This window comes from Pinus tabuliformis, chromosome 8 (genome assembly GCF_031772625.1).
Source record: "Pinus tabuliformis cultivar Carrire ecotype Pingquan chromosome 8, CPIR1, whole genome shotgun sequence".
NCBI lineage: Eukaryota > Viridiplantae > Streptophyta > Pinopsida > Pinales > Pinaceae > Pinus > Pinus tabuliformis.
This window is the reverse complement of record NC_142294.1, coordinates 181,849,281-181,861,677: the sequence shown is the minus strand read 5'-3', so window position 1 is coordinate 181,861,677 and position 12,397 is coordinate 181,849,281. Positions and strand designations below refer to the sequence as shown.

The window sequence follows — 12,397 nt, the reverse complement described above, 5'->3', positions numbered from 1 at the left end:
AGTATACCCAGGACAAACACCTCCCAGTCTTCTGAGACAGCATTCAGGGCTGTCCTCACCATTAGCTCCTGATCCGGTGTCGCCTCTATAGCAGTCAATTGATTTCGGATCTCATTCAGTCCTCTGAGGAGGGTGTCAATCGGTTCTTCCTTCTTCATCTAATATGACCTCAAATGATTCTCAAGCAACATTCTTCTTTGCACAGAAGTATGCTGGTACAACTTCTTGGGAGCCTCCCACATCTCAAATGCTGTTTCCTTCTCGGCTATGTGTGGTACTATATGATCCTTGACCCCGTCAAGGATAATGCTCTTGGCCCTCGCCATCGCCTCCTCGTACCTGTCATTATCATTGGGGTCGATTGGGATAGTTATTACCTTCAAGGCGAAGTTCTTGACACGATTCCTGTCAAGTATGGATAAGATTTTGGCCTTCCAGACTGCGAAGTTCGATGCTCTGTCCAGTCTCTCTTAGTCTCTTACTCCATGTAGTGCCATGATGCTCCTCTACTTCCCTCTTGGAAGTTCTCTGTTCGACTCCTCTGAGTCTCTACTTCTCGTCTGGAAGTTCTCTTCTGGACTCCCTCTGAGTCCTGATTTCCCTCTTGGAAATCCTTCTGCTGTTGTCGAGATGCCCCCTACTCTGATCGTCTTGTGCAACCGCACCACTGATCCGAGTTCCTCAGTTGGAAACCCTCGGTAGCAACTCCTCTGGCCTTGCTCTGTCAGGTATTGTTCTGACTATAGTACCTCACCAACGCCACTTTGCAATATTCTCGCAGCCTTCTAAACCCCAACAACTTGAAGGTGGGAGTTCCTAGGCTTTGCGCAATCCCGAAACTAGCAATTCGGCCTCCTTAGCCAATTGCGTCAACCCTCCCAACTACTGTGTGGCTCTGCGTGAGGCTTCTCTTGCCTTCCTTGGCCTTTGCGCTGCCTCTTCCTGGCTCACCCTTGATGACGCAGGCACTGCGTCACCCTTCCTTGTTGCTGCTCTGCTAGAAGCAACTTCTGTCACCTCGGGACAACTGTTTTCTGCTGCTATTGCTTCGCTCAGCTGATGTTCTTTAGTCGTCCTGTGATCTACGATCACGCTCTAATGCCATGTTAAAGTTTCTAAGTTTACTTAGTTAGAAACCCTCCATGCACTTTATCTGATTTATTCCTATCTACTTGTTATTTCCCTTAACGAGTTATTTACAATGTAAATACTGAAAATAAACACTAGTGCATGCTCAACATATTACAAATCAGCAACTAAAAGTAACAGAAACAAACACACCATATGACACCATTATTTTTGGATTAATGTTCCCGAGAAAACCCAATGTGGGAAAACTGGTGCAACTATCTGAGGGTTTTCTTATTAAGCAATATCAGAGTACAATCTGGGTGCCGAAACTGGCCTACCCAACAGAGAATTTCCTTGGTAGTAATACCTCTCAGTTTCTAATAAATCTCCTGGTTGAAACCTCAGATAATCCTTCCGACAGCTACTCAGCACAAATCTGCCCCAGAAACCCCAACGTCAGCCTCTCTCTGGACTATGTCAGCCCCTCTCTGCCTCACGCTGGCCCTGTGTCACCTTGGATGGGTCTGCGTAAACCCTGGGAGGCCCTGCGTCACCCCTATGACCCTCTGCGTCAGTTACGCTGGCCTCTCTGAGGCTTTGCGCAACTCCCGGCTGCCTCTGCGTGGCTCTGCGTGAGCCCTGGTTGGCTCTGCGTCACTCTCCTTGGCTACTATGCTACTCCCACGACACTATCTCTGCCTCTCTGTCTCTCTGTACTCAAATGCCCCTTAGCTGCATCTCCCGATTACTAATTCTATTTCTCTTAGCAAACCCCGTTCTAGAGAATAGTGTGGTGTATTCTCCAAGTGACCCTCAAGCCTCGTCTTATCCTTTTCTTGTTGACGTATCAACGGCCAAGATTAAGTCCCTAATCAACGGCTAAGATTAGATCTGGCTTGATCCATGTCTTTTGGACCATTCTAACACAGTTTCATATTAATCCACATTAATATTTTATTTTCCCTAAGTTTAGACTTTGGGACTCCATTAAAAATATTAATTATTTTAATATCTCTTGAACTGTTTAGAATCTGCCCAAACCCTTTCTGGGTATTGGAGATTTCATGTGCCCCAACCTCTCCACCAAATTTCGTGGCTAGAGCACATTCGATGCTACCCCAAATCAACAAATAGTTGAATCTCGACTTAATCATCAATATCATTAATATTGTTATTATTATCCTTTATGATACTATAATGTTATTATTAAAAAGAATTACAAGTCACCTTACCTTCATCACCTCAATCGCTTCACACCTCTCTCCTTGATGGCTCACATGGCACTACGTAACTCTCTCTCTCTCTCTCTCTTAATGATATGTTACACTCTCACTTACACACTCATTGAAGACATTGCATATTCCTCTTACACTCATTAAAGGCATGTCATAAAAGATTCCTCTTAGTACTTACGCTCTCTTTAATGCATATGTTACACTCTCCTTAACTAAGGCATGCGTACCTCTCTTAATGGCATAAGTTTCTAAGGCATGCATTCCTCTCTTAATGGCATAAGTTTCTAGGGCATGCGTTTCCCTCTTTAATGGCATGAGTTACAATTCCCTAAATGGCATATGTTACTCTTCCTCAAGGCATGTGTGTTGCTCCTCCTTTATGACAAGAATTCGTTGCTCCTCCTATATATGTATCTCTTATCATCTCTTCTCCTCACCTACTTGTGCATTGTGAAAGAAGAGTTTGAACTTGAGAAAGAGTTGGAGAGACTTGAAGACGATTGTGAGAGAGAGACTTGAAGACGATTGTGAGAGAGAGACTTGGAGAGTAAGAGCAGAACTTGGTGAGGCAAGGTTGATTCAATGTTTTAGTGTTGATTTAGTTAAAGGAAAGGTTGATTCAATGTTTCAGTGTTGATTTAGTTGAAGGAAAGGTTGATTCAGTTTTTGTATCTGCTGGTGGTGGTTGGATTTTCCCCTTGTGGGTTTTTCCCTGGTCATTGGACCTAAATTCTCTGTGTCTCATTTTGTTCTTGGCTGTCTTCTATTGTACATTTGGTTTATGTTCCATCTAGAATTGCTTAACTAATATGGCAGTAGAAAGAAGTTTTTGGAATAAGTAATTGTTTCAACATAGAACATTAGAATTTCAACATTAAACATAGGTTTGTGCCAAGGTTTGGACTGAGATGTGAGTTTGGAGTCGAAAAGACTAGTTGTCCTCACTCGAGTCTAAGATGATGTATCAATGTTCAAACCCAACTAGGAGTGATTCCCTCTTGGAATACCTTCAATGAATGGATCAACTAAGGAATTAGGAGAGATTTTATCGTTGATGGAGAAAACCCCGATAAGGGTTGTCCAACAATTACATTTTGATAACTGTAACCCAACAATGAAAAAGTGAGAACTAGATCCCTAACCTTCCTCTTCCATGTGACTATGTAGCCCCCGCATGGATCGATCCACAATCTTTGTGTTATTTGCAAAATCCTGCAATTATCTTATGAAGCACAATTTTTTGTATGGCTATGAAGAAGAATAGAAGAATCAATCTACAAGACAAGTTTGCACCAAAAAAGAAGGTTCTTATTATGGCACGATGATCTCACAATTCACAACGCACAAATGAGATGAGGCACTAGTGTTATATAAGTTTCTTTCTAATGGGTAGTTTAAAACCCTCTCTCAAAATAATGGTTTGACTTTTCAACCCGGAGACTAAGTCTTTACAGTGAGAAATAATCAGGTTCACAAAAGGGGCACAAACTCCAAATCTTTCCTCTTAACCTGTAATTGTCACTTATTAACTGCAAGGATTGCATACTGTGTTGGCGAGAGAACATGAAAATACAGAATGATCCTTGCACTTTTAGAGGGTAAAAATATGTACAAGACATATTTACTCCTCGGAGGAAGAGGGTGCTTCACTTTATGTTATTCCTGGCAGATACCAATTCAGATTCACATATTTCTGAAGATCCTAGGGTGGCATATTTCCAAAGGTTCTAGTGGTTTTTCAGGTGTGACTTGGTTTCTTTTCTAGTGCATGGAAGGAGGGTGCTTGACTTGGCATCCTTTTGGGCTTTTCTTATCCAGTTGGTGTGCCATAATTGAGCGTTCATGAAGCTAGATGCAGGGTGTTTTCTTCTAGTTAAGGATGTTTTCCAAATCAGGCTCACAAAAGGGGCAGAAAATCCAAGTACTTCCCCTCAACCGGTTACTGTCACTTAGCTCGAAGGGTCTCCTAGTGCATTAGTGAGAGAAGAAATCCCATGAAAATATAGAAGGGCCCTTCAATTTTCAGAGTGTAACAATTTGTACTGTCTATTCATGTGTCTTTGATTCCCTTGATAACTTTGCTTTAGATCCATGGACAAATATTAGTTTGATCAGCATTCATGATACTAGTGATGTGGCTTGTTTTCTGCCTGTAAGCTTATAGGATCTAGGTTTGTAACATCAGAATACTAGTGATGTGGCTTGTTTCCTGCCTGTAAGCTTATAGGATCTAGGTTTGTAACATCAGAAGTTAAACTCTTATTTATTGTGAAACTTTTAGGATCTAGGTTTGTACCTCTACTTCGTGACAGAAAGGAAACCTGTACAACATATTAAAGTGAAAATGCCTTGCATGTACATTGAGGTCTACTTTAAAGGTAAATTAGATTGACAGGTCTAGCACATGTAGTATTGTGTAAATCTATTTTACTTTTGTGTCATTTATTCTTGATGCATCAATTCTTATAGGATTTGGATTCGGATTATTTACATGTTAAGTTTGCATTTCTCCTACAATGCTTAGATCTCTGTTTTCTTACAAAAGAGAAACTAAACATTCTACAGCTATAGTATTTGTTTATTTTCATTGTCTGATCTGAAGTTACATTTGGCTAACCAATCAATATGAACAGAGATGAGATACTGATTTCTGACATCTTATGCACTGTTGAAATTATAATTTGAATAACTTCCACACACCAAATGGTGTTGCCTTCTTTTCAGTGCTCACACAGACTGTATAATAACTGAAGATCATGATGTTGCGGAGGTTTTCTTACGCCAGGTAGACAGGTATACATTAATTTTATTTTCCTTTACTAGATCAATTCAGTAACAAAATAAAATCTTTTCTTTTTGTTTTGGTTTCTGTTTTGACCTGTGGCAAACATGCCATACTAGTGATAAAAGAAACTGATGACTTGTTAATTGCAATGGTAAGTTTCCATTTAATGTTCCATTTGTTATCTGATTCAGCTCCTTCAAAGTTGCATCCGTCTTACTGAATTCCTTTAAATTACTCAAAGTTTGTCTACCGCTTTGTTGTGTTTTTGTATATTGTTCTTTCTAGAATTTCCAGTCCTGTATTCTGAAGTTGGTGGCAAATTGATGTTGATTTTGAGTTGTCCTCTTTTTGTTTATCCATGTGCTGTTGCCAATGGCCATTTTTTCAGTTACTTTTGTGTCATATCCCCAATAATTAAATTTATCCAAGGAGCATTCACAATTTTGCACTATTGTTTCTTATTAAATATTTTTGTGTTTCGACTTAGGAGATTGGGTTAGAAGACTTGGGGTTAAATTTTGTAAAAAGGAAAAGAAGGCAACTTAGGAAAAGTGGGTAAAAATTAAATGGTGAGTTGTCGAGGCCACACAAAAAGGGAAAATTGAACCCTTAGGAGGAATTCAACCCATATGGAGGGAAAATGCTCAAGGGGCTAGATTTGGTGGGGACCACAAGGGGGAAAGAGGAGAACAGCTACAAAAAGCAAAAGCAAACTCATTTTTGGTGTTCTTTGTTTATGCATCTAACTTGAGAGTTTGCTTGTGCTGATAGCAAAGTCAACTGGTGCTTTGAGCACAAGGATTTCCAAGGGGAAATTCCAACATCCTTTTTGGTGGATTTCGAGTGCCACCCTAAGAGAGTATTACAGAACTTAGTGGGAAGAGTTTTGCTGGAGTTTGTGGGATATATCAGCTCTTGCTTCAGCCAATTCAAACTTCCAGGAGGAGGCAGGGGCAGATGTTGTACCACTAAGTTGAGGGAGTTTCAAGGGGAATTCTGGCCAGTGAATTTAGGAGAAATTTCATTGAGGTGGACCAGCATTTGTGGAGAATTTCAGGGCTGGAAATTGCTGCTCTTGAGAGAGCCAAACTCACCATTTTAGGGCCTGCGCAAAAGTGTTATAGGAAAGAATTTGTGGGGCTGGATCCATATCATTTGTGCTGTGTTTTGGAAGGAATTTCGCTCACATCTTCCTAAGGAAATTTGCAGGGAAATTCTACAGCTAATTGAGGAGGAATTTGTGACATATTCAACAGTGTGGATTGTGGGGGATGCAGAAACTGTCAAGGAGGGCGTAGCACCAAATTTGGGTAATTCCGGGAGGTCGGAATCGGACCAAATCCTTTCTTGGTTTTGTTAGACTAGCCTCAGGGAGCATACTCCTAATTTTGCAGAATTTTTGGAGTGGTCTTGGACCCTCAAATTTCAGTTCACCCACAACAACACTGCAAAATTTTCCGGGTTGAACTCACTGCTTGTAGGAGCCATCTTGAGTGGAGATTTCCAGCTATTGTCACTTGAGTATTTGCTTGCTTTGTGTAGTAAGCCCAGGTGCACACTTTCCATCTCTGGTTGTAATCAAATTCCATGCTTTATTAATAAAATGGCTCAAGATTATTGTTGCTGCCCTATGGAGTTTTAATTTGTCTCTGCATGTGTTATTTTTCAGAAATTTATGGTTATGCTTATGCCGTAGCTAGTGCATGTCATTGTTATTTCATTATAAATTTCTATTAGGAATACTGCAGCGGTATCAAAGCAAGTTCCTTGCCGGTGTGGGAGATAAAAGCTGGTGATGCCACCCAGATACCAACGAGTTGTTTTTTAGAGGGGTCGTGGAAGAGAAAGAGGTAGTGGTAGAGGTAGAGAGGGAGCACCAAACCCATTTTTTGATGCAAAGGTGGAAAACATAAGTGGGCAGATGGAGAACAAGGATATGGAGCAGCGTAGATAGTGGGGACAAAACTAGGTCCTAGAGGAGTTGCTGAGGACAAACCAATAGATGTTGAGGCAAGGTGAACTTAGGATGGACATGATGCAACAGGTGATGGGTCTACATGTGAATGATTGACCAAGCGCAAAACCCCAAGGTAATGTGGGTTGCAGAGTAAGGGGAAGAAGTTGTACATTTCTACCATTTCATACCCCTCTGCATGGCCAAACAAGCCGTCCTACCATGCCCCATTTCATGGACAAGCCTGAGCAGGAGAGGGAGCCTAACCCTATTGCAGATCTGGTGATGAGTAGAGGGGATAGACCCCAGGATGAAAAGGGTGATGTCTTTTGGGGAGTTCCTTCACCTCAAGGAGGGGTGTGCCATAGGAGCTAAGACTCATTACCGGGGAGGGCAGTCTAGTCAAGAGGTGCAGAAGATAGCAGGGGAGGTTACAATCCCAAATTATGATGGGTCAGGCAAGAGTTCAACCAGGGCTTGGGTCCATAAGTTAGATACTTACTTGCACCTGAACCCCATGCGAAAGACAGACACAATTCGGTTTGCTACACTACATCTGGAGGGAGATGCCCAAGAGTGGTGGTACCACGACTTGATTACACTTACCTCTTATACTGAGTTCACCAGGCGATTGATTGAGAGGTTCAAAAGGAAGGAGCTCGAGGAACATTTCAGGGAGTTGGCCCACCTGAGGTAGACAGATAGCGCTGAGGCCTACATCTTAAAGTTCCAGAGGTTGGCCGTGATGGTATCAGATATCTCGGAGACCTGGTTGTTTATGTTATTTGTGGAGGGGTTAGTTTAGCCTTTGCGTGGATCAGTGAGAACCTACAAGTTCACGTCTTTATTGGACACTATTTCCAGGACCCGGGACATGATTGACGCGGTGCCCAAGACTATGGCCTTTGTATCAACTAGACCGATCGCTCCACAAGGAACTCGAGATATTCTCCCACCTCAGAGGGAGAGTGGACTTGGGCCATTGGACGAGGAGACTAGGGGGGATCTCAGGACGCAAAAACTATGCTTCATGTGATAGGAGCCTTAGGCACCAAGGTACAAGTGCACCAAGGGCAAGGCCCATTACATTGAGGTGTACTCAGATAGTGAGCCAGATGAGGAGGTTGAATCAGAGGCAGGCCACAAAGATAATGGGCGACTATCGTAGGAGGAGCACTGCCACCACCACAGGGAGGGGGGCCATTCACTCCATCTAAGGGTGTTCTGGCTTCACTTCGGGGAGTGTTGAATTATTTGACACTCAAGATCAAGGGTACGATACAGGGGCAACACGTGTCAGTCTTAGTGGATAGTGGGGCTACCCACAGCTTTATCGATGCCCATATGGTGGAGTAGAGGGTCATTTGCACAAAGACATTTGAGGGGTTCTCAGATATTGGTGTCACGAGACCGGATGATGCAGTGCAAGAAGTATGTTCTCAGCTTGACTCTGATGATGGGGAACTACTCTGTCATTGACCATTTCTTTGTGGTCGATGTTCCAGACACCAACGTTGTGTTGGGTGTCCAATGGTTGTACTCGTTGGGGAGGGTCACCACTGAATGGCAGAAGTTGGTGATGGAGTTTACGGGCCCAAATGGGAAGCTAGTAGTGCTGAGGGGGATGCATTCCTACCCGCCCTAGACAGTCTCTGCTCATCGGATGGAGGTAGATTTGCGGCATGGGAACATATAGTGGGCAATGGGGCTTTGGATTTCAGTGACAAGGACGCAGGCCTGACCAGTACATCTAGATATATTAGCCTTGTTGGAGAGGCATCAAGGGGTTTTTGGAGAGATTCCTCCAGGTAGACCACTAGATAGAGGGTTCGAGCATACTATTGAGTTGGAGGAGGGAGTGCATGCAGTCATTACTATCCCTTATAGTCATCCCAAGGCCTATCAGGATGAGATGAGAGGGCGATATAGGAGCTGCTAAGGTTGGGACACATCAAGCCTCGTTCTAGTCCCTTTGCTTCTTTTGTGGTGTTGGTGAAGAAGAAGGATGGGACCCTCTGCATGTGTATTGACTATAGGGCCCTCAACAAGAAGAAGCTGAAGAATAGGTACCCCATCTCGCGCATTGACGAGCTGATGGATGAGCTTAGAGGAGGTAAAAACTTCTCTAAGATAGACTTGCACTCAGGGTATCACCAAATCTGGGTGAGGGAGTAGGACATCCCCAAGACTGGCTTTCGTTGTCATTATGGGCACTTTGAGTTTTTGGTGATGCCCTTTGGGCTAACCAATGCACCAGCCACATTCTAGTGCTGCATGAACCATGTGTTTCGCAGGTAGTTGCGACGATTTGTCTGTGTCTTCTCTGATGAAATTCTGTTATGTAGGCGGACTTGGGAGGAGCACCTCCAACACCTGGAGGAGGTACTGCACATATTGGACGAGCAACAACTGCATGTGAAGATGTCCAAATGTGAGTTTGCACTGACCGAAAAGTTGTACCTTGGGCACGTGATAGGGAAATATGGAGTGAAGGTACACTGGGGGAAGATCAGGGCCATCCTAGATTGGCCTACGCCTAAGAATGTGATGAAGTTGAGGGGATTCTTGGGCATTTGCACATACCACAAGAGGTTCGTGAAGGGGTTCTCAGAGCTGGCAGCACCCCTCACGGATTTGACAAAGAAGGGGGCTTTTGAGTGGACATAGGTGGCGCAAGAGGCATTTGAGCGCCTTAAGAGGGTAATGAGCAGCTTCTCTGTTTTGGCCTTGCCAGACTTCACACGATCGTTTGCGCAGGAGTGTGATGCCTCTAGTGAAGGGGTTGAAGCTGTATTGACGCAGGAGGTCACCCCATAGCGATCGAGAGAAGGAAGCTACTACCTCATGAGCGGTTGTACTATATTTATGACTAGGAGATGCTGGCAGTGTGCATGCACTAGCCAAGTTCATACAGTACCTAATGGGCAACCGGTTCAAGGTGAAGACTGACCGCAACAGTCTTCGGTTCTTCCTAGAGCAACAAAATTTGTAGGAGAGGCAACAAAAATGGGTGAGCAAGATTCAGGCATATGAGTTTGAGATCGAGTATGTCAAGGGTAAACAAAATGTAGTCACTGATGCACTTTCTCGAAGGCCCTCGACACTCTCTTTGATAGACATCACACAGGACTGGAGGGCACAGTTTCTAGTGGAGTACTCCAAGAATCAACATGCATGTGAGATCTTGGATGGTACTCATGGGGATGACAGATGCAGTGTGATAGATGAGATCATATATTACAAGGACAAGATCAATTTAGTGCTAGAGTCGCAGTTGAGGGAGAAGGTCTTATAAGCTGCACATGATTTGCCGTTGGCGGGGCACTAGAAGTTCCTTAAGATGTATAAGATTGTTAGAGAGCACTTCATTTGGCAGGGGCTCAAGGAGGATGTCTTGAGGCATGTGCGAGAGTGTGGTGCTTGTCAGAGGAACAAGGGAGAGAACACTCATATAGTAGGACTTTTGCAGCCTCTCCTCATTCTTGAGTGGAAGTGGTGAGATTGCATTTTTGGGGCGAGATTGCATTTATGTGGTGGTATACAGGATGGCGAAGTTCGCTTATTTCTTTGCCATTCTGACCAAGTATTCAGCTTCTTAGGTGGCCGAGATATTCTTGAGGGAGGTGTTTAGGTTGCATGGGTACTGAGCTAACACCTAGTACGAGTTACCACCCACAAACAAACGACCAGACAAAGATCGTGAACAAGTGGTTGGAGGGCTATCTGCGCAACTATGCGACTGGGCAACAAAGAGCATGGGTGAAGTGGTTGTACTTTGGGGAGTACTGCTACAACACCACGTACCATATGTTAGGTATCACCCTTCCGTGCTCTTTATGGTTATGATGCACTAACATTTGTTGATGTGATCTTTGTAGACAGCAGGGCCCCAGGGGCAAAGGATTGGATAGACATCACACAGGACTGGAGGGCACAGTTGCTAGTGGAGTACTCCAAGAATCAACATGCATGTGAGATCTTGGATGGTACTCATGGGGATGACAGATACAGTGTGATAGATGAGATCATATATTACAAGGACAAGATCAATTTAGTGCTAGAGTCGCAGTTGAGGGAGAAGGTCTTAGAAGTTGCACATGATTTGCCGTTGGCGGGGCATTAGAAGTTCCTTAAGATGTATAAGATTGTTAGAGAGCACTTCATTTGGCAGGGGCTCAAGGAGGATGTCTTGAGGCATGTGCGAGAGTGTGGTGCTTGTCAGAGGAACAAGTAAGAGAACACTCATATAGTAGGACTTTTGCAGCCTCTCCTCATTCTTGAGTGGAAGTGGCGAGATTGCATTTATGTGGTGGTATATAGGATGGCGAAGTTCGCTCATTTCTTTGCCATTCTGACCAAGTATTCAGCTTCTTAGGTGGCCGAGATATTCTTGAGTGAGGTGTTTAGGTTGCATGGGTACCTAAGACCATCGTCAGCGACAATGATTGTAGGATCATGGGTGGTTTCTGGTAGGAGCTATTTCGCCTAGTGGGTACTGAGCTAACACCTAGTACGAGTTACCACCCACAAACAAACGACCAGACGAAGATCGTGAACAAGTGGTTGGAGCGCTACCTGCGCAACTATGCGACTGGGCAACAAAGAGCATGGGTGAAGTGGCTGTACCTTGGGGAGTACTGCTACAACACCACGTACCATATGTTAGGTATCACCCTTCCGTGCTCTTTATGGTTATGATGCACTAACATTTGTTGATGTGATATTTGTAGACAGCAGGGCCCCAGGGGCAAAGGATTGGATACAGGAGAGTCAAGATATTCTTAAGCTCTTAAGGATAATTTGCAGACTGTACAAAACCAACAAAAACTGTATGCAAAGAGGGGTAGAGTGGAGAGATAGTTTGAGTTAGGTGACTTGGTATTCTTGAGGTTGCAACCATATAAGTAGTCCACTCTCAAGCAAAAGGGAGCGGAAAATCTCAAGCCCCGCTTCTGTGGGCCATACAGGGTGACTAAGAGGTAGGTGAGGTAGCGTATGAGCTGGAGCTTCTAGCCGGAAGCAAAGTGCACAACGCCTTCCATGTTTCTTGCCTGAGGAAAGCCCTAGGACAGGAGGTGACAACCTATGTCACAGGGTTCGCCGAATATGAACCTTGAGGTTCAAAATTCGGCGAATCCATTTTTTTTTCAAATTCGTTTAGGTTCAACGAACCTAATAGTCGAACCTCAAATTTGAAACTCAACGAATTCGAACGTGAAGGCAAACCTAAAGACGAACCTGAAGCTGAATTTTATAGTTTTTTTTTTTTTTTTTGGTGTTCGAGGTTAGATTTTGGGCGGTTTTTGTCAGTTCTTTTAAGGTTTATGAGAAAAACCATGGGCAACACATGGT

General features: G+C 43.7%; 1 protein-coding gene across 2 annotated transcripts in view; it reads left to right on the top strand.

Annotated features, from left to right (window-relative positions):
• Positions 1-12,397, top strand: part of LOC149234725 (delta-1-pyrroline-5-carboxylate synthase-like) — a 290,923-nt gene that overhangs the window by 232,206 nt on the left and 46,320 nt on the right. For both annotated transcript variants that reach the window (XM_089371914.1, XM_089371915.1), the window contains one exon: positions 5,031-5,099. In XM_089371914.1, coding sequence (XP_089228040.1) covers positions 5,031-5,099 — 69 coding nt within the window. The remainder of the gene's footprint in view (positions 1-5,030; positions 5,100-12,397) is intronic.